The sequence below is a fragment of the Rousettus aegyptiacus genome, unplaced genomic scaffold (assembly GCF_014176215.1).
Source record: "Rousettus aegyptiacus isolate mRouAeg1 unplaced genomic scaffold, mRouAeg1.p scaffold_m13_p_7, whole genome shotgun sequence".
Lineage (NCBI taxonomy): Eukaryota > Metazoa > Chordata > Mammalia > Chiroptera > Pteropodidae > Rousettus > Rousettus aegyptiacus.
The window spans coordinates 10,212,917-10,232,660 of NW_023416310.1; the positions used below are offsets into that span (position 1 = coordinate 10,212,917).

The 19,744-nt window shown below is 43.5% G+C and overlaps 1 protein-coding gene across 1 annotated transcript in view; it reads right to left on the minus strand.

The window, feature by feature from the left end:
- Positions 1-279: 279 nt before the first annotated feature.
- LDAH (lipid droplet associated hydrolase) overlaps positions 280-19,744 on the minus strand; it is an 86,253-nt gene continuing 66,788 nt past the window's right edge. The window contains exons 6-7 of the mRNA XM_016144755.2: positions 16,151-16,233; positions 280-2,551 (exon numbers count right to left, since the gene is read on the minus strand). Coding sequence (XP_016000241.1) covers positions 2,333-2,551; positions 16,151-16,233 — 302 coding nt within the window. The 3' untranslated portion in view covers positions 280-2,332. The remainder of the gene's footprint in view (positions 2,552-16,150; positions 16,234-19,744) is intronic.

The following is a 19,744-nucleotide window of genomic DNA, read 5'->3' on the forward strand; positions in this document are numbered from 1 at the left end:
GTGGAGAAATGAGATGAAGTTGCCTAGAAATCACACGGATGGTAAGCCCTCCAGAGTTCATGTAACTTATCACAGGTATGGAAACATTTAGTCTTTTGTTTAATTCCTAATAAAATAAAATGAACTTCAGTCTCCTGAAGGCTGATTCTTCCTTCTCTAAAAGCAGCATCGAGAAAAGTGGCTTTTCAATTTCACAAAGACCTGACCTGAGTCTAACTCAGGAGAGCTGCTCAGATTGCACCCTCTTCCCCCAACACACAGAGACCAGGCCAGGCAAAATCATAGGTGCCAGTAAAAGCTTTATTTTAAAATTTATTTGGTGCTTAAATGATAAAGAGGAAATAAGAGCCAGTATCTTTTACTTTATCATTTTACTTTTTATCACTTTTAAGCTATAAAAAACTAAAATAAGATACAATTTCATACACGTGGACTTTTGAAATATGGAGTCATGTTGTAAAATAATGCTGAAAGAAAAGTTGGGGATGCTATTCTTTATTTTAGTAGGTATGAGTTACCCAGTACTTGCTGAAGTGCTCGTTAGTACTACTGAGCATCTCCTATATGCAAGGCACTTCGGAGCCATGAGTCCTAGCCTCTGACGTCAGATTTCTAGACTTTCCACACAGATGTCAACAAGGACTTTGTGTGCAGCCCTGAGCCAATGGCCTCTGAGTGTCCTGGCTCCTCCCCAAGGCCAAGAACACTCCATGCCTGGAGCGTGGACCTTCCCCTCCCGAGGAGCCACACTCGCTCGGATGGAGAAGCTAACAGAGGGGAGCCACTCGTTCAACACCCACTGCGGTGCTGGCGGCCATCAGACCTGAATCTTTCATCAGGGAGCTTCAGGTTTTGAGAGGAAGGCCAACACCCTCTTGTCCTTAAAGAATGATAATGTTTGAGGGATTTCAAAACCCCAATGTTTCTGGTCCACGGTCAACCATTACTGTAGTCAGTGGGATTTATTGGCTCCTAAGGCCTCAGGATTGAGTCAATTCGGGGAAGGCAGCAAAATTGTTAGCCTACTCTGGGCCAGAGAGCAAGCTCCTTCTTTACTGGACCTAAAGTTTCCAGAGAAGGTCAATTTACATAATTTAATGATTTGTTTTGGTTCATTAGTAAAACAATTTTTTTCCAACTAACAAGGCTAAGGCAGAAATGGAGAACTCATTTAAGGTAATCCTCTATTCAGCAATTTAAAGATGCCCTTTTGGAAATTACTTACTAGAAGATTTTCAGAAGAAAAGAATCATAATATAGCTAAGAACTCTATCTACAATGGCTCATTGCTGGTCTTCAATGGAGTTTTACTGAAAAAATCACAGAACAGGAATGGCATGTGGTGGGTACAGGCTTGATTTGGGACAGTCCAGGGACTCCGCATCCTGGCTCTAGAGAAGAGGAGCATGCGGGGAGCTCACAGTCGGGCAGACTGAGGCTTGGCACAGAGCTGGCTGCCTTGTGGTGGGGAGGCAGAGTCAGGATCCTTGAACGACTCTTCTCTGGTTAGTTGACCAGAGCAAAGGCTGCCAAACCTCATTCCCTGTCTAAGGCAGGTGGATCGGGGAGTCACACTCCTCAGGGATGCTTCTCAGAGGTGGAGATGAGCAGCACCTCCCCCGATGTTGGCTCTCCTCGGGCCCGTGCCACTGGCGTTCAGACAAAAGGCCGACTTGGTGGTCTGTGCCACGCTGCAAGGTAGGAACAGGTGGGTGCAGGCTGGCCTGGTATCCAGCCTGATTCTGATGATCTCAGCCAAGGCCCGTACGAAGTTAGTCTGGGCTGATCTTCAACTTCTGTCCTTAAGAGAGACCCAGGTCCGCTGCCAAGATCCGCGGTTCATCGCTTCCTGCTGTCGGCGCGTGAGTATGTCCTTCTCAGGATCTCATACACTTCGCACATCTGATTATACACTTAACATTCACTGATCTCTTTTTCTAGTAGCTATTTAATAATTTCCTCTGGGAGAGGCCATTCTATAACGTAACTCAATTAAACGAAACTAAATTTAGACCTCCTTTTGTCTGCAACGATCCTGCCCACCAAAATACGGTGTGTGGTGCCAATGGGCGTCTCGTGCAATCGGAAGAGACCTACCTAGATCACCATGTTGTGAGTCCTGGAAAAGGTGAGGTTAAACTTATGGAATAGTCCATCGAATGTGTTTACTTCAGACTGTGGCACGGGGGAACCAGGGGTGGGCAGACTGTAAGCCGAGAGGTTCTCACTTTTTTTCTCCTCTAATATCAAACATCAAAATTAAACATTTACCTACTAAGTGCGCGACTTGCTACTAAGAGGCAGCACACTTCTCGCCTCTACATGTCAGCTGTCAGTCCTGGTTTTCTTCGGTCACCGTTTCAATTTTGGACAGATCGTCCTTCAGCCAGTCAGCCACCATGTCGGCCATTTCTTGGTAACAGTGTAAGACAAAAGCATGAGGTATTTTTTTCTCACAGAGCCGAATATCTCCTTCTGGAAAGTCTTTCTTTATGTCTTCGTAGTACTCTTTTGGACACCAATCATCTATAGTACCATAGTAAAATGTAAGCTAAAAGACAAGATGAAAACATTTCATTAGAAAACACTTTACTCTCCCAATACAGATATGACACAAGCAACCTGCTCTAAAAACGGTCCCTGGGCCTGGCCCTGTAAATTAGTCCCAAGGCTCCTTCCGGAGAGTAGCTCTTTCTAAGGCAGTGAGCCTTCATGGTTTGTGGGAGTGAATTAAGAGGCATCTGATGGAAAGAAACCCATGTAGGGAGACAGAGACTTGTGTGACAGATCACCCATGGGCCACTAAAGGGACTCGCTAGCAAAATTCTGTGTTGAGACTGGGGTAGACACTGGAGAGATGGCAGATGAGAACAAGGCTGAGTTATTGAGACAAAATCACTGAGTGACTAGTGACCACTCATTATATCAATTAAGAGTTGTCATACAGCCAGCCACATGGTGGGAATACGGAACGTGTCCATCGAATGCATGCAAAGGTGAGTCAGACAGACTCTAGCTTCTCCATGCAGCAGACGAAATGTGGTCAGAACCTGAGAGTGTCTGTGACATGCCTACGAACAGCCTCCAGGCAGTGGGAGAGAATGGTGATTCGGTGGGGAGAGGCGCTCATCATCCTTCAGGTCGCAGCAAGCGGGCTGGATGGAGACAGAACCTCCTCTGAGGCATCGCTGAGAGTGATCTATATCTGCCCATGACACACACACACATTCGCATATATGTATATACATGAAGACACGTGTATACATATGCACATGCATGTGCACGTGTATATAGGCACACATACTCATATATGTATGTGTATTTATGCACACACACAATTATAATAAGTATATATATGTGTATCTAGTTCTAGAGCGTTCTTCACTAAAAACTATGTTCCAGTTCTGTATTTCTGGGGGGGAAAAAAGGCAACAAAATCGAGATCTTATTCAGAGGGGTACCTAGTGATAATTTCTACAAAAAATAACAACTTAGTTGTAAGGACCCGATGACATTTGTCATCACTGAAAAAAAGTTACGCCCAGCTCCAGCCCTTAAGTGGCCAGTGACCGTCACTTGTAGTTTCCGAAACACACCAAATCCGCTCACTCACTCAAACCCTTACTGATTAATCTGTTTAGCGAATACTTGTTGAGCATCTACCCTGTATTAGGAACCTGGAAAGCATTATAAGACAGTTTGTGGTGGGGGAAGGCTAGGGGAGCCGTGTACACAAGACAACCCCCAGAGAGTCAATGCCTGAGTCGACTCTTCAGGTTGGGGCGGCACACGGTGGGGAGCAGGCCAAGCAAAGTAAGAAGTGTGAAGGAGCATGGCATGCTTGGGGAATTGGACGTGAACAGAAATGGGTGGAATATGGAATGACAGGAGATAAGAGTGGCAAGGCAGACAGGGATCAGGTCACGAATTTCTGTGCCATGCTAAGGAGGTCGTACCTTACTCTAAAGGCCATGGGAGCTAACAAATAGCTTCACACGGTGAAGTGTCATGATTAGGTCTGAATGGTAGGAAACTTACTCTGGCGACAACAGCAAAGAGATTGTGGGGGATCGAGTGTTGGTAGGAGGATATGGGAAATACATGTTATTGTCCACTGGGTAATTGTGCTGTATCAGTCATTAAATCCATGATCTGACTATGAACAGGTAAAATTGCTCTTATAAAAACACTGGTCTTTATTACAATAATATTATGACTTAATCAACGTTTAAAAAGCTGGTTAGTCAAAAAACACTTCAAAGAGGGAAATATTTAATGTAGTACTTCAGAGAGTCAATTACTACCAACTAAATACTGAGCTGCAGACTTATTCTGATTCATAGAGATTCTTCTGGTTGTCACCTGGGGTTTTAGTTTTAAATGATGCAAAAGATCTGTGGCTCATAGATTTCTCACTTAATTTAGTCTTCCCATCCTCCTGCATTTGCTCACTACCACCACTTCTGCGCGCTCCAAAGCCCCTAAAACCAAAATTCATTTTGACATGATCAGCAGAGTATGAGGTTCCTTTTGCTTTCTGGAGCACAGGAGAGATGGCCAGTTGCCTGCTTCTTGCCTCCTGGTGTGGGTTTACCTATAGCTCTAAAATGCTGTGACCTTACAGCGTGGTGGGGGTGGGGCAGGGGCCGTAGGGGGGTGGGTGGGCGGAGTGACTGTTCTGGCCAGTCGTAGAAAAATAGGTTTCCCAGAATCTTTCAGCAACCACTCTGCTACAGCGTCCGGCCATGAAAGACGGCTGGGACACCAGCCGGCTGCAGGTATTAGCCACCAACAGCGCGAGTAGCTTCAGTTCTCTCGAAACCGCCCCCTCCTCTTACCACCGAGCACCCTTGAAATTATATCCAGGAAATAATGTACGAAACAGTCATTATGCACAGCTGTTCGGCACTTCCTCAGACCACGGAAAAGTGTTGAGAAGTCTGGAAATTCAGGCTCGAGCTCGAGTCCGTCAGCTCTGGTCCCCTGCTCCAGTGTGCCCTCTGGCCTGAAGACACTTGAACACTGATAAAGGTGCCCAGGAAACCCTCGCACCGGTACAAGCTGTCGTGGTGGAGTCTTACAAAAAACCCTAACGCAAAAGGGTCCACTGGAAGGACAGCAAGGCAGGGAAGGTCTTCCCTACAAAGTCGCTGTGACAAAGAGAACAACGTCCCTGCCGCTCTCTGCCTAACATGTTAGACTATTTCTACAGAGAACTTCACATTTACTTTTCAGGGAGATAATCACAACTTGAAATGTCTCCCACGAGAAGTCCAGCTCGATGAGCCTCAGCACTGGGGCCATGCCGCCCCTCCCCTCACGCGGGAAGGTGTCAGCCGGTTGAGAATGAGTAATAAAACACAGATTACAGGGACCCTACGCCTACTCCCGGTACCAAGAGACAGATGGTGACCAAGTAGTTATGGGGCACACACTGTCCGTGGCAGGTACTAGGAACCTCAACACAAAGTGACGTCGGTGTGTAAGACAGCGTCAACAGTGAGGAGTCTAGATCCTCCACATGATCATCTGATTTTATTTGATTCCTCTGTGACCAGGAACCATTGAGAGTGAGCCGTATTTGGTTAAATCTCTAAGTACTGGTGGGGTAATGTCCCCCCCTCACTACCCCCCGCCCTCAGTTCTTCTTCAGGCTGCATTCACTGAAGGGCTCTCTCTATGAAAATCTTGGCTTATGAGTAAAACACGTGGTTATTTCTAATGCCTTTATATACACTGGCTCAAGATACTTCCTGTTCCCTATAGATTATTAGTCACAGGCAATAGATCTGAACAGGACTCTGCACCTGTAACCCTAAACAGGAAACTAAAAAAGTATGGGGTGTGTGGAGATAGTGGGGGATGGGGGAGGACAGGTGAAGCAGGAAAAGGAATAACGATACCAAAGCAGAGTAGTTAAGAGTACGCGCTATTATCATGTCGATATATAAAAATGAATCACGATAATTAATGATAAACTGAAAAGAACGTGCCAGGCTCTGAGCTAACCTCTGTGCTCACCGAGTCCTTACAATAATACTTGAGGAAGGCATTTTATCCCTATTTTACAGAAAAGGAAACTGAGGCTTAGAGAGACTAACTTGCTTAAGTTGAAACAAATCCGGCGTATAGATCCAGAGACAACATTCCTAATTATTCCTTTCACTACTATCTACCATTAACAGTGAATTGACCCATGTCATGAGAACATTAAAACCTCAAGACCGGGAGGTCTTAACCAGATATGAACACCGAGTGTGACCATCGACTCAACTATCTTTACCCGAAGTCTTCTCTAAGTCTATGTGGCTCATTTGGGGTGCTGGAAGTTATGGCGGTGATAACTAACTATTGGCAGAATGTTTAAATTCAGAGGTTTATAAGAAAATAAATTATTTCCAACACGTCATTTTTCCTTGGCACTTGCTTTGGTATGCATGAGAGCTGATAAAAAATAAATGCACATTATTGAGATGGAAATTATTGTGCTTCCAGATTGTCACGTTAAGTAGCCCATTTCTCTATTACGCATAAAATTTAATTTTCTCAGTTCTAGACTCTGACTCCCCGGGACTCTGTGTGTCTTCCGCATGGGAACATGGCGACTGCAGTCTCCGCGAGCGCAGATGCCATTTTCCTCGAACTCTTTGGGGTTCCCCTAAGAGACATGTCCCCGCTAAAATGTCCCTGTGCACTGCTGCAGCCTGCCACCACGAAGAAGCCACATTTGTTTTTTCTCATGGTTTTTTTTTCCTTTCTCTTTTCAATTTTTGCTGCTGAAATGACTAGTTCACCAAAAATGACACTAATAAACTTATCTCCCACGTGGTACTGACTAAGTAGCTGAAACTCAGAAGTAAGACAGTCTTGCTTTGGAGAAGATCCCAGAGTAGGGAACGACATAGGTCTATAAACTGGCCCTTAAATACAACAGGCAGAGAGAGGTACGAACAACGCAGCGTCCGAGCCCGAAGCGGGGCGATCCGAATTCCGCCTGTGAGGCAGAGCTTCGTTATCATACGCTCTGAGTTGCTGGCTTTTATGCATTAATAACGGAGAATTTATTCTAAGAATAAAAGAAATATTAGAAACTATCTTATGACCCAAGTTTATAAACTTGATTTTGCTAATAACTAATAAAATCACTTTTAATGATATATCAACACCTTAAATTACTGAACATAAAAAAGCTGCACATGAAAATCTCTATCTAGTGGCACGCGCGTGCATGCGCGCACACACACACACACACACACACACACACACACACTGGAATATTATTTAGCCATAAAAAGAGAAGGAAATGCTGCCATTTGCAGTAATATGGATAGAACTTGAGGGCATTACGTTAAATGAAATAAGTCAGAAAGAGGAAGCCAAATACCGCACAATCTCACTTAAACGTAGAATTTAAACGAACGTGAACTCCTAGAAACAGAGAACAGATTCGTGGTTGCCGGAGGCAGAGGGTGGGAGGGTGGGGACTGGGCGCAGGTGGTCAGAAACGCAGACTCCCAGTTACGAGCACGTCCTGGGAACGGATCATACAGCAAGTGACTATGGTTGACAGTCCTGTGCTGTGCATTTGAGAGTTGCGAGCAGACCTTCAGAGTTCTCGCTGCACGAAAAAAAAATTTCTAACCATGTGAGCTGATAGATGTTAACTAAACTTATTGTGACCAATTCACAATATATATGTATATCAAGTCATCATGCTGTACACTACACCTTAAAGTAACATAATGTTATATGTCAATTAGGTCTCAATAACACTGGAAAAAAATCTCTTATCTGAATTACCTCTTTCTATTCAATAGTCCAGTAGGACTACAGGCATTATAGGAGCTGCAGGTTAAATAAAATAAAGTTTTCCATTGTTTTAGAATTCTATTTGATATGCATATTTACTTACTTTTTCTTGTTTACTTTACGGATAAACTGAATTTCAGAAGCTCCTTAGTCTGTAATTCACCATGTAGCCAAGTCTGATATAAACGAATTCATCTCAGTACTTAAGAGAATTGAAGTTTAACTGACCTTTATTCCTTCAAGTGGCCTTTGGGCAATCTGTTTCGTGAGACACTGTAGACCTGAGCAGAGTGGCAAATGGTGTTTCTGGGGCTATGATGCTCAGAGTGAAAGGGCTTCTCATGAGGCCTTATGTTCCATTACGGTAAGATAACTGTGAAACTGCGCCAGCTCACCATGCAGTTACAGGGAGAGCACAGAGCAGGGGGTGCCTTGCGGGAAGCCTGGGCCCCAAGCCACCTCCACCTGAACTGGAATCCTGGGTTCTCGCGTAAACTCGCGCTGCTACCTTCGACCAGTCTCTTGGTCTCTCTGTGCCCGTATCCTCACCTGTAAAGTGGGAATAGAAATATAGCTACCCTGTGGGCTGGTGGTGAGGATTAGAAAACAAAGCATGTCAAGTACTTTGCATACAGTAAGCGCTCTTAAAGGGGTAGGCGCTATTATAACGGTGATGATGACCAAAGGGACCTCTAGACCTTGACTATGGTGACAGCGAGATCTGTCTGGATTCTTCCCCACAGCGGGAGCTGTACCCGGGCCAGAGGAAGAGGGAGATACATGGCCTTAAATTAGTTTTTGAGAAAATATATTTTCTTCTAATAAGCTGTTTTTGATATGTCAGGCTCAGAAAATATTTGTGTTAAACGTTTTTTTTAAGCCTAAAGCAAAGTTTTATCATATAACTTATTTCATTATCTCACACACACACACACACACACACACACACACACACACACACACACACACTCACGCTGTATTCCCCTGAAATGATAGTGGAGAAAGACACTGGCTGGAAGAAAAATCCTAAACCTAATACTAGTGACGCAAACCCGCATCTCGGAGCCACCCCTTACGCTCAGCTCGCTGCGTGGACTCTCACCCACTTCTACTCATAAGTGAGGCCTGGAGCCCAAGCTGCAGTGCCATTTGGGTATATTCTTGGTTGTGTATCTCCTGAAACAAAGGAAGGCGCCAACGTGCCGGGCCCGCGACGTCCCTACGGTAGGGCTCATGGGGTGAGCCCCTGGGCAGCAGAGACAGCACCCCTGCTTTCCTGGGCTGTGTGAGACGTCTTTGTTAATGTTTCATAGACAGCCATTGCTCCCTGAGTGCTACATTAACAGGCTTCCCGGCTGAGGGTCTGGGTTCACTTCTTCAGACGGAGCGCTCTGAGCTGTCACACCATGTGGCAGGGGAACAGCCGGCCAGCTGAGAAAGTACCCAAAAAGCGACGGTGTACACGCTTGGGGAGGAGATACATTTTCTGCGTCTTTAAGAAATCATGAAAAATTACGCCATTCCAGCTCTCTTTACTCTTTCTTTCTTTCTCTGAAAGAACGCCCACCTGGCCAGCTTTTAAAAAAAAAAAATCCGAGAAGTAAAGGGTCAGATACAAACCAGCCAGGTGCTTACCAAGGGGTCACATTAGTACTTGCGCACCCAGGCTTCCTACCTCCCAGCCAGATTTTTCTGTCCTGCCTTCATTTCCCTATTTTTACCCCCTTCCCGCTTTCCCAGGCATAGGACGCAAACGGTTAGGTCTCCAAGGTATTCATCCCCAGCACAGGCTGGACGACAGCAATGGCCTCTGCCTCTCCCCTCCCCCCGAAGTCAGACACTTAAGCCTTGACCTTGCAATCTTAAAGGAAACCTATCCTGTAACATAAGCAGCTCTTCTCCGTTATTTAAAAATCTCATCCTCTAGGGGACAGAGGAACAGCAGTCACAAGGCTTTACGGTTTCACTGCAGTCTTCCTGAGCAACCATTCTTACAAACTTGAAGAATTGCTAAAGAAAGGGAAACAATTTAGGAAATTCATTTTCCAATTTACCTTGGTTCCTTTCTTCCTTTTATTCTGAACTGGCTCAATTACCATCCTTAAGAAACCAAGAATGAAAATCCCCAAAGATTAAAAAACCTGGCTGAGGATGGAGGTGAATACACAACCCTTTCCACCACTGAGCTGGCTTCCCTCTGCAGCCACCTGGAGGGCAGCGGCAATCAACACCCCAAAGGGGGAGGAGCAGGTCCAAGCTGGGCACTGACCGGCCACAGTTCAGTGGTTGGAACAACCACGCATCACCAAGCTTGCGGACGGGGGTCTCTTTCTCCCTGCGTGGCTCACGCGTAAGGGCCAGAGCCCCCTCACTCCCAAATGGAAATCGCTGGGCCACCTAGTCATTAGCTTCGTCTCTTCCTTACCTGGGGCTGGAGTGGGATGCTGACCCAAGGTGTCTATTTGTCCCTGGTAAAGCCCATCTAGCCTCCTGTGTCTGCTTCTCCCTGGTGTACGCCTCAGAAAGCGGCAGATGAGCCGCAAGCGCCTTTTAACTAACTTCAAAAAATGGCCAAGTCCCGCTCGTCTGCCTTCTCTGCACCAGGGTCCTGGGCCCACGTCCTGGTGAGGATTAGGTGCTGTCGTGCTTTCCCTCACAGCCGTTCCTACACAGCAGCCTCCTGCAGGGAGCAGCGGCTGTAGTCTGGACTGGGATCGGGGCATTTCTAGGTCTTTTGGCTACATATTCAATATCATCAAAACCTTTCATTACAGAATGAAAATATTTGAGAAGCGATGTGTAGGAGAAGTTAGGCGAATACTCTTTTTTAAAGTACTCAGAGACACATATCTAGGATGTAAATATCATCATCATAATAATAACAACTTTTATTGAATGCTTTGCACAGGCCAGACACTCTTGCATGGTATTTATATAAATTATAGCATTTTATTTTTGGTACAACCGGATGAGATATTATTATTAAACCCTTTTATTGATGGAAAAAGGAGGCAGAGTGAGGTCAGGTAACTTAACCACGGTCACATAAGTAAGCCAGTGGCGGAGCTGGAGTTTGGACGTGACTCAGTGAGCCGCGCCCTCCCCTCACCATGCTCCTCCAGAGGACGCGGGGTATGCAAACCCGAGTGTCTCACACGAAGCTCTCGAGGTCAAAATGACAGAGACACACACGAGGAACTATCTATTCCCAGGATGATTATGACATTCCGGACAGGCCTCAAATTAAACAGGCAGAACTAACACAATCGGTTTCAGACCGGGGCTTGGCGGAAAGGCAGCCCTGGTTAGCTGGTCCAGGGAGCGCTTCTTATGCTCCGCTGAGCAGGACCTGTGCATGTCTGAAGGATTTGCATGCCCGAATCTGCAAACACTGCATGAGGTTTGTTCCTGAGGCAACATGCACCTTCGGGCTCAGGTGGCCTGAGCAGGATGTGGAGAGAGCCACAGTTGAGGCATTTCTGTTCCTGGGGACACTCTGCCTTTCCCAAACCACACTGCCACCTGGCCTGGCCATCTGTGGGCAGGGGCAGCCACACTTTGCGGGCAACCCCTTCATCAGAAAGCTGTGTCTCCTGTGTTCTCGCTGGGAACAGTTCCAGACCCCTACTGACCGACAGGGACGTTCGGATCCCGCCTGGCCGTTTCATCAGCCGAGGCCAAAGATGGTCACGGCCGTTTAGAATTTCCCTCTAAGTGAGTTTTAAACGAAAACTTCAAGTTTCTAAATCAAACACTAATTCACTTTTCGATGACTGAGACACACGTCCCCTTACGGTTTCGAACAATGACAGAACGAGGGAACGCTGACCTCGCCTTTGCCTCAGACACACCAGGTGCCTCATAAAGCACAGCATACCCCAGAGGCTCCCAGAAGAGTTGAGATTGGGGTGGCGAGAATGCACAGTTGACTCTCTCACTTTGGTTTATTCCATCCTGGTTCTCATTCCCATCCCTCCCCACTCCGCTTTGTCTTATTCCTTAGCTCCTCTCCCTCCTCCCAACCTTTAAGCTGTGCTCCCCGCAAAGCAACCTTTAGACGTCTTCTCTCTTTATACTACATATTTCCCCAGGTTACTATTAGCCAGGCTCATGGCTTCCAATGACTTCTCTTCACTCCCAAACCAAACTCAGCCCACGCTACTCTACTAAGCTTCATACCTACACATGCAGCTACCTGCCAGACGTGCTCCCCTTGGGTGTCCCACAGGCATCTCCGACAAATGTTCCAAAACGGCTACTTTCTCAACCGTACCCCACCACTCGCTGGTGCCTCTCCTCCCACATTCCCCATCTCGTCACCAAATTCAACAGAGAGGACCAACCTTGGACGCCTCTGCCGCCATCTCACGTCCTGTGAGTGCCCATGGTGCTGCTTCCTAAATCCTTCCGAACGCCACCTCTTTCCACCTCACTGCCTCCGTCCTTACTGAAGCCTTCTAAATAGTCTCCCCATCTACAGTCTCATTCTTTTCCAACATTCTGCCACCCATTTCCCCCGAAACGGTCCCTCTCATTCATTGATCTAGACACATTCCTAGGGCGGGCTGATTGAAACTGGTACCTCTGAATTGGCTTATGTTCTGATGGGTCAGTGGCTACGTCATATAGCTGTCCAATATTTTGAATATCACTCTGATTATTACTTCCTTGCTCAAAGCCTTTAATGGCTCCTCACAAACCCCAAACCATCCGGTCTCCGCGGTGTAGTGTGTCAGTGCCCAAGGCCACACCGCTAGCTGACCAACCGTTTCTGGTGTCTCTAAAGAAGGGCTTCTTCGCTTGGGGTCTACAGGTCGATGCAGGTTTATGGGTAGAGGCAGCACAGTGGGAATGTGTATGGGGTGGATAATGTAAATTTGGATAGAAAAAATATTATATCTTTATTTTTGCTAACCTCTTATCTGTAATTTAGTATTTCCTTCAATCACAAAAACAGGCAACAAACTACAGCAGTAATACCTGTATTTTGTCACTTATAAAATTATGGAAAATTTCAAATCACAGTAAACTTTAGATAACAAAAAAATAATGTATGCTCCTCACTACAGAATCACAATAGTAATTCTGACTGCTATTGTATCTTATTATTTAATGTGTTACCGAAATGTACATATGACATGTGACAAATTTGTTTTTCAAATATTAACTATACTTCAGTATAACTGGTTTTGTTTTGTAATCTCATGCATTTCTTTCATGCTATTAAAAATATTATTCGGAGAAGCGGTCCATACACGAGAGTGCCAAGGAGATCCATGGCATAATAAAGGCTTAGAATCTACTCTACTGGCTTCCCCATCCATCCACTCAGCATACATTTATCGACTGCTCACTAGGCATCACTCACATGTTGTGCTAGGCCCTGAGGATACATGAGAAAAACGCAGCTCCTTACCTCCAGGCGGGTGAGAGGGTGACCATTTAAATACTAAGTGATGAATGCGATATTAATACTTTGCACAGGGAGCCATGGGAGCCGAGGGCTGGGTATGGTGTCTTCGAGATGACAGTGGAACCAAGTCTTAAAGGACAGGTGGGGTTTAGCCAGGTGAAGAAAGAACATTACCACGACGCCACAGGCCATGGTATATATACTACGAGTCTGATTATATTTGCTTCAGGAAAGGGAAATAACTTTATGTAGTGTTGAAGGACTGCAAATAAACACAACTGTCTGGTCCTATGTCCAAAGTCTCTAGACCAAGGAAGGAAGGAAGGAAGGAAGGCAGGAAGGAAGGAAGGAGAAACCATCCACATGATACATCAGGGGGACTATTTTTAGACTAATTTTCCTGTGATTTTCTAGCTGGATGGTACAAAGACACATTTTTCAGACCTGTTTTAAAAGTTGAGCAACTGAAATATATTGAATGATCTTTACAACAAAGTGTATGGCTCAAAATGTCTTCATCCTGGACAGTCCTGGATAGGCAAGGAGTTTCTGAATGCCTACGTTTGGGCTGAAGTAGGACAGAGTATCCTCGACTGCAATATCTAAAATAGGGATCTGCCTCGTCTTGGGAAGTGGTTTTCAGGTCTGACTAATTATCAGGGTTGTTGGAAGGCAGGAGGCAATGGCTGCCGTCTTCCTAGAACTACGTGCCCTTTTGAGTTTCCTTATTTCCCCAAGCAGATGGGGACATATGTTGATTCCACTTTCCCCAATATTAAATCACATCATATTTCCTCTTTTTTCATTATGGAAATAAAGAGTTGCAATAAACTTCCTGTCTGTACCTCATTTCACTTAGGAATTGGAATTGCGTTATTCTACTACCGCGCTCAAACTTTGCTGGTAGAACACATCATAGATTAATTGCAAGGTAGTTTTGCATCATTGAACGAAACAATATCTTGCTTTCCCAAATTCCACAAATATTTAACGCTGTCTTAAAAACAAAACAAATACATTCCCTGTCGTTGGAAAAGTTTATTCCTCTGACTGTTAAAATATTAACCTTGAAACGCCTCCCATCTACCATTCCATCCCCATGTTTCTCCCATGAAGTTTCAGTAAACTTACAGTCCTGACGTACAGTTACCATGAGCAGGCCTCTATCTGGGAATGATTATGCTTGCATATGGATTTAACTTAGGACAGGAATAAGTTAGCACCTTCCTTTGACCTCTTTCTGAGCAGAATACAAACAGAATCCGGGAATGATGAGTATTTTACAGCAGCTGGCTTCCACAGGTGGTAGGATGGGCTTGGACACATGATGGGTCTAGTCAGTCAGCAAGTGTGAGTTTTGGAAGTGAGCATCTGCCAGTCTTATTATTAACTGGGAGTTGAGCTGTTTTTATGAACTTCTAGCCTTGAGAACTTAAATGCATTTTTGAAACAAATTCACTTGCAATTTAACTGAAATATGAAATACTGTTTTTCTTGTATTTTCACATCCTGCAATGACTGGAAACAGTTGAAAGCCCTGGAGAAATGGTCCTTCTGACCCCTCCCCCCCACCCCCAATTCAGCTAGTGAGAGTTTCCTACTGGATCCAAAATTTCAACCTCTAGCCACAGCGGCTACGTGAGAAATATGATGACCATCATGGCTACAAACACAGATTGGCATTTTGAAAAGTCCTCTCTGGGTAATGCCACTACAGATCAATATTCTGAAAATACATACATTTTTAAGAACATAGTTCTGGGTTTAAGATAATTGTATTCAGAGGTTATAGAGATATGAATTAACATATTTCTAACATATATCTAATTAACATATTGTAGGCAAATTTAAGTCAAATGTCTCAAAGTTTGTGCAGAGATTCTAAAGCCAGGAGGATTTTGCTCGTGGATTATAGGTCCCGGGCCCTGCGAGAACTGGCCACACCGTGGGCTCATGTCACTGCCCCCAGCACACGTCTCAGTTCAGCACTAACTGTAAAGCTCTAGGTTCGCACAGTCCAACAGGAACAGAAAGGCACATGCGCAATTTAAAATCTTCTAGTATAAAGAAATGGATGACATCATTTTTAACAATATATTTTACTTAACCCAATATATCTAAAATACTGTCATTTCGACATGCGCCCAATACAAAAATATTAATGAAACATTTTATTTTTTGGGGGGAGTGGGGTACTAAATTTCTGAAATCCAAAGAATATTGTATACTTCTGGCACATCTCAATTCAGACCAGCCTCAAAGAACCACATGTGTTTGGACAGTGCAGCTCTATCCTGTTCAGGATGGACAGACAGACAAATGGTGCCATGGCAGTACAAGAGCCACCTAAATTCTAGGGTGCTTAGACACATTCTAAACCATGGTCCCATCACAGTTGCAGGGACCGGTGCTTTCGAATGTGTTTGTGTGAGATTCTAGCATCTGTAGCAGAAACTAACAAATGCTAAAAATTTTAATCTTTGTCTTTCTGCATGTTGCATATATAGAAAACTGGTCTTGGTGTCAGAGCTGGCTGGACATTCCTACTCTAATCCACTGGAGAATAAGCAAGACAGGCTCACTGAGTCACGAGGTTAAAGTAATGTTAGCTCTTTTCCAATGTTCTACTTATATTCTAATCTAACTCATCTTTTCTATAAACATTATTGAGCACGTCTAAGTACAAGGTCCTAGAAGTATTGATTTTAAAAACAACCCCCCCCCCAAAAAAAAAAATAGGTGGTAAATATCTTTAAGTAACTATGCAATCAGCTTTACTTACTTTCTATGCGGCATTCAAGGACAGCATTCCTTTTAACCAGAAGTAGAACAAATTTACAAATTCTTCCATTTATACAGATTCTAACCAATTCTAGCCTTTCATTTTCGGAAAATATTTCTACTTACCCGCAGTATCACAGTAATTACCTTAGACAAATGCTCCTTTACGGTTTCGTTGTCCCTCTGTACTATCTCCATCATTTCTTGGCTACCAAGGTAGGCCATGTTAACTAGATTCAAACAAACACACACAAAAAACACTTAGAATACACATAACAAACACAACTGTCAAAATAATTGTAGTAAATTCCTGTCCCCCCCCTTCCCCACCCCCCCTTTTTTGGCAGTGCTATCGATGTGAGACGTCAGCGAGGCTAAGACAGGCACACGAGCTAGGCAACACGCATCGTTTCTGGAAATAAGAGCGTGTCCTACAAAAGACCCTCTGCTCACCCTCACCTGGCTTTCTCAAAGCAAACGTTTAGCAGTATAATGACTGAATGTCAGATTCCTGGCAGCTGACGTGTGTGCCTGCACCCGAGCAATGTATTTTTTGATTTAAGGATTAGAAGCACACGTTTTTACAGATAAATCCTGTACACCAGGGAAACGTTACACAGTTACTAATGTGAAACTATCTTGGCAATTTTTTAAAAAGAACACAATTAAAAAAGTGTTTGTTTAAAAATAAAGGTTTAAAGGATTATGAGTTTTTAGTGAGGTTAGTTCATTATGCTGATTGCAAAATGAACAAAGTCACCCTCATTTTCAAGATGTCAGACTACCTAGGAAAGAGAAATAAATCCAGATAACATGAATTTATGTGGCTTTGTTGTACTGGTATGATACAAATTTTCATTTTATATTTGCTGCTTGAATTCAATTTTGATTGCTATTACATATTACTGTTACTTTGTTTTCTTTTTTTGGTCATCATCTGCCATTATATTTTTCCTTTCTTTTTTATTTTCAATCTTTTGTCATTTTTTTTTTTTTTTGGTCACTTGAAAGCATAAGTAGACTTCTTTAAAAATGCCATTTGAAAATCTCTCCTCTTAAATAAAAGGACTAAACATATTCACATACAAGGAAATAAAAGACAGATGGTTTGACTCTGGTCATCTTGTTTTGTATAAGCTTTGCTTTCTTGTTATTTCTGACTCTTCTTTCCACCCCTTTTAATGTGAATGATGAGTTTTCCTTCCTTGCTTTAAAAAAAAAAATTCTTTTCAATAATAGTTTTAAAGTATAAATTCCATTTTTATTCGAGTGGTTAGCTGCAGCTAATGTGTAAAACTTACATTTGTTTTTTCTACTGCTGTCTGGAACCAACCGGCGTTTATAATCTCTCCAGCCAAACAAGGCAGGCCCTTCGCATCCCTGCGCTCTCCCCCTGCCTTCCTCCCACCCTGCCTCCTCTTTGGAACTAAGAAATAAACTCTTTATTGCAAAGGCATTTGTCTGTGTATCTGTCACTTTACCATACCTGATTAAAACCATTCCGGACAAATTTTAAAACAGAGAGACAGAACTGATACTAGAATTGCTACACGAATAAAAACGTGAGGAGACACAAGAGCTGAGACGTTACCAGCATCAGGAAAGAGAAGTGATATCCCTCCAGATTCTACGTATGCCCAAAGAATAATCAGGTAATTTTGTGGGCAACTTTATGCCAAGAAATTCAACAACTTATGCGAGATGGATGAAGTCCGCATAAAGACACAAATTTTAAGCTTACTTGAAAAAAAAAAAGATTAACTAAATAGTTTTTTATCTATCAAAGAAATTAAATTTGTAATTTAAAGACTCTCCACAAAGAAAAACCCAGGGAAAGGTGACTGCATTGGTCTACTGTACCAAACGTTTAAGGAATGATCTTGATTCTATATAAACTCTTCAAGAAATGACTGCATATACATGGCTGTTTGATTTTTGACAGGTGGCCTTTTAGAACAGTAGAAAACGAGTGGTCTGTGGTAGGCAGAATTCTAAGATGACACAAATATTCATCGCCCTTCTATAATCTCCTCCTTTTTGCGCGTGGGTGGAATCCTGAGTATGATGACCTATTACTCCCATGACTGGTTTATATTACATCGTAAAGATGACTTAAAAGGAGATGGTCCTGGTGGGCCCTAACCTAATCACACCAGTCCTTCAAAATCTGAGTTTGCTCTGGCTGGAGGCAGAAGTCACAGATTCAAAGCACTAAAAGGATTAAATGCACCACTGTTGGTTTGAAGATGGAGCTCAGGTGGAAAAGGAACTGAGTGTGAACTCTAGAAACTGAGAGGGACTCTTAGCTGACAGCCAGCAAGAAAAGGGGGCCTTCCGTTATAAAACTACATGAACTGGATTCTGCAAACAACCCGAATGAGCTCAGAAGTGATTTCCTGATATGCAGAGGCACAAGCGAGGCTTCTGAGGTCCAGGTGATGATGATCCTTGGGCTGGGTGAGTTTGCTTTATGCCAATTCATGGAGATAAACATTTATGTAGTGTCACTGGTTAATTAGAAAAAGCTAAAGAATTCAAATAACTTGTAAGGAATTACATTTCTATTATTATTATTATTATTATTTATTTATTTATTTATTTATTTATTTATTTATTTATTTTTAGCCTAAAACACCTGGTCTTCCTAGATGGTCTCCCATCCGAGTATTAACCAGGCCTGACCCTGCTCAGCTTCCAAAATCAGACAAGATCAGGCGTGTTCAGGGTGGCATGGCCGTAGATGGAATCACTTTTCTAAAAGTAAATTTTTCATCTTGAATGTACCTAACCCCACCTTTATGCCTACTCTTTTTTTTTTTTTTTTTGGAGGGGGGCTGATAATTTCTCATCTAAGCATACTTAAAAATAGAAAGTAGAATACCAGTTGCCTTTCCAGTAACTGCCTGAAGGAAGCCATCTTTTTCATTCCTCAGAAATGCTCATAACACAACACAGTGGTCAGAAATCATAATACCAAATAGAAGTGTAATTTCCTAAGGGGAAAACACATTTTTCTTGGCAATGACTGTCAACAGCATTCCTGGAAACCCGGCAGAATTCAGAGTTTCAAGCACCACAGTGAAGAAAATATCTAGTAGCAAGAGTAATGGAAACAAAAACATGAAGGAAAGAGAATGGTCTAGAAGAATGTTGTTTACTTTTGTTTCATTACAGGTGCTAAAAATATTCACCGAGGGGTCTAGTATTCTAGTTTATTTACCACCATCACCTTCTGCAATCTGCTTAATGTGGTAGAGTGCGGCTCACGGTTTGAAATAGCTGTGTGATGGCTGAAGTTACAGATCAACAGGCTATTCTTCTCAAAGGTCAAGTGGTATCACTGAATTCTCCAAGTACACAAAATCCACGATAGAAGGCTGCCTTCTGTTTAACTCCATTGCCTATCATGATGTCATACTGTCTGAAAAAATCCCGACTCATCTTTAAGTTCAGTTTTGTTTCTATTCTCCCTTACTTAGCTAGGTAGAACTAATCTCTCCTTTCTTCATACCACTCAGGCCCTGCATCTGTGCTCATGATAGCCCTTACTGTCATGATACAATCCTCACTCGTCTCTTCTACTGCAGTGGAAGTAACTTAAAGGCAGGAACTGTATTTCATTCATTATTCTCTCCAGTGCTCATCTGAGTGCTTGGTTCATGGCAGGTATCAGTAAAGGCTGTTAAATGAAACAAATGGGAAGGGACTGAGGGAGAAAGTACCTGGTCTGGTGTTTTTTTT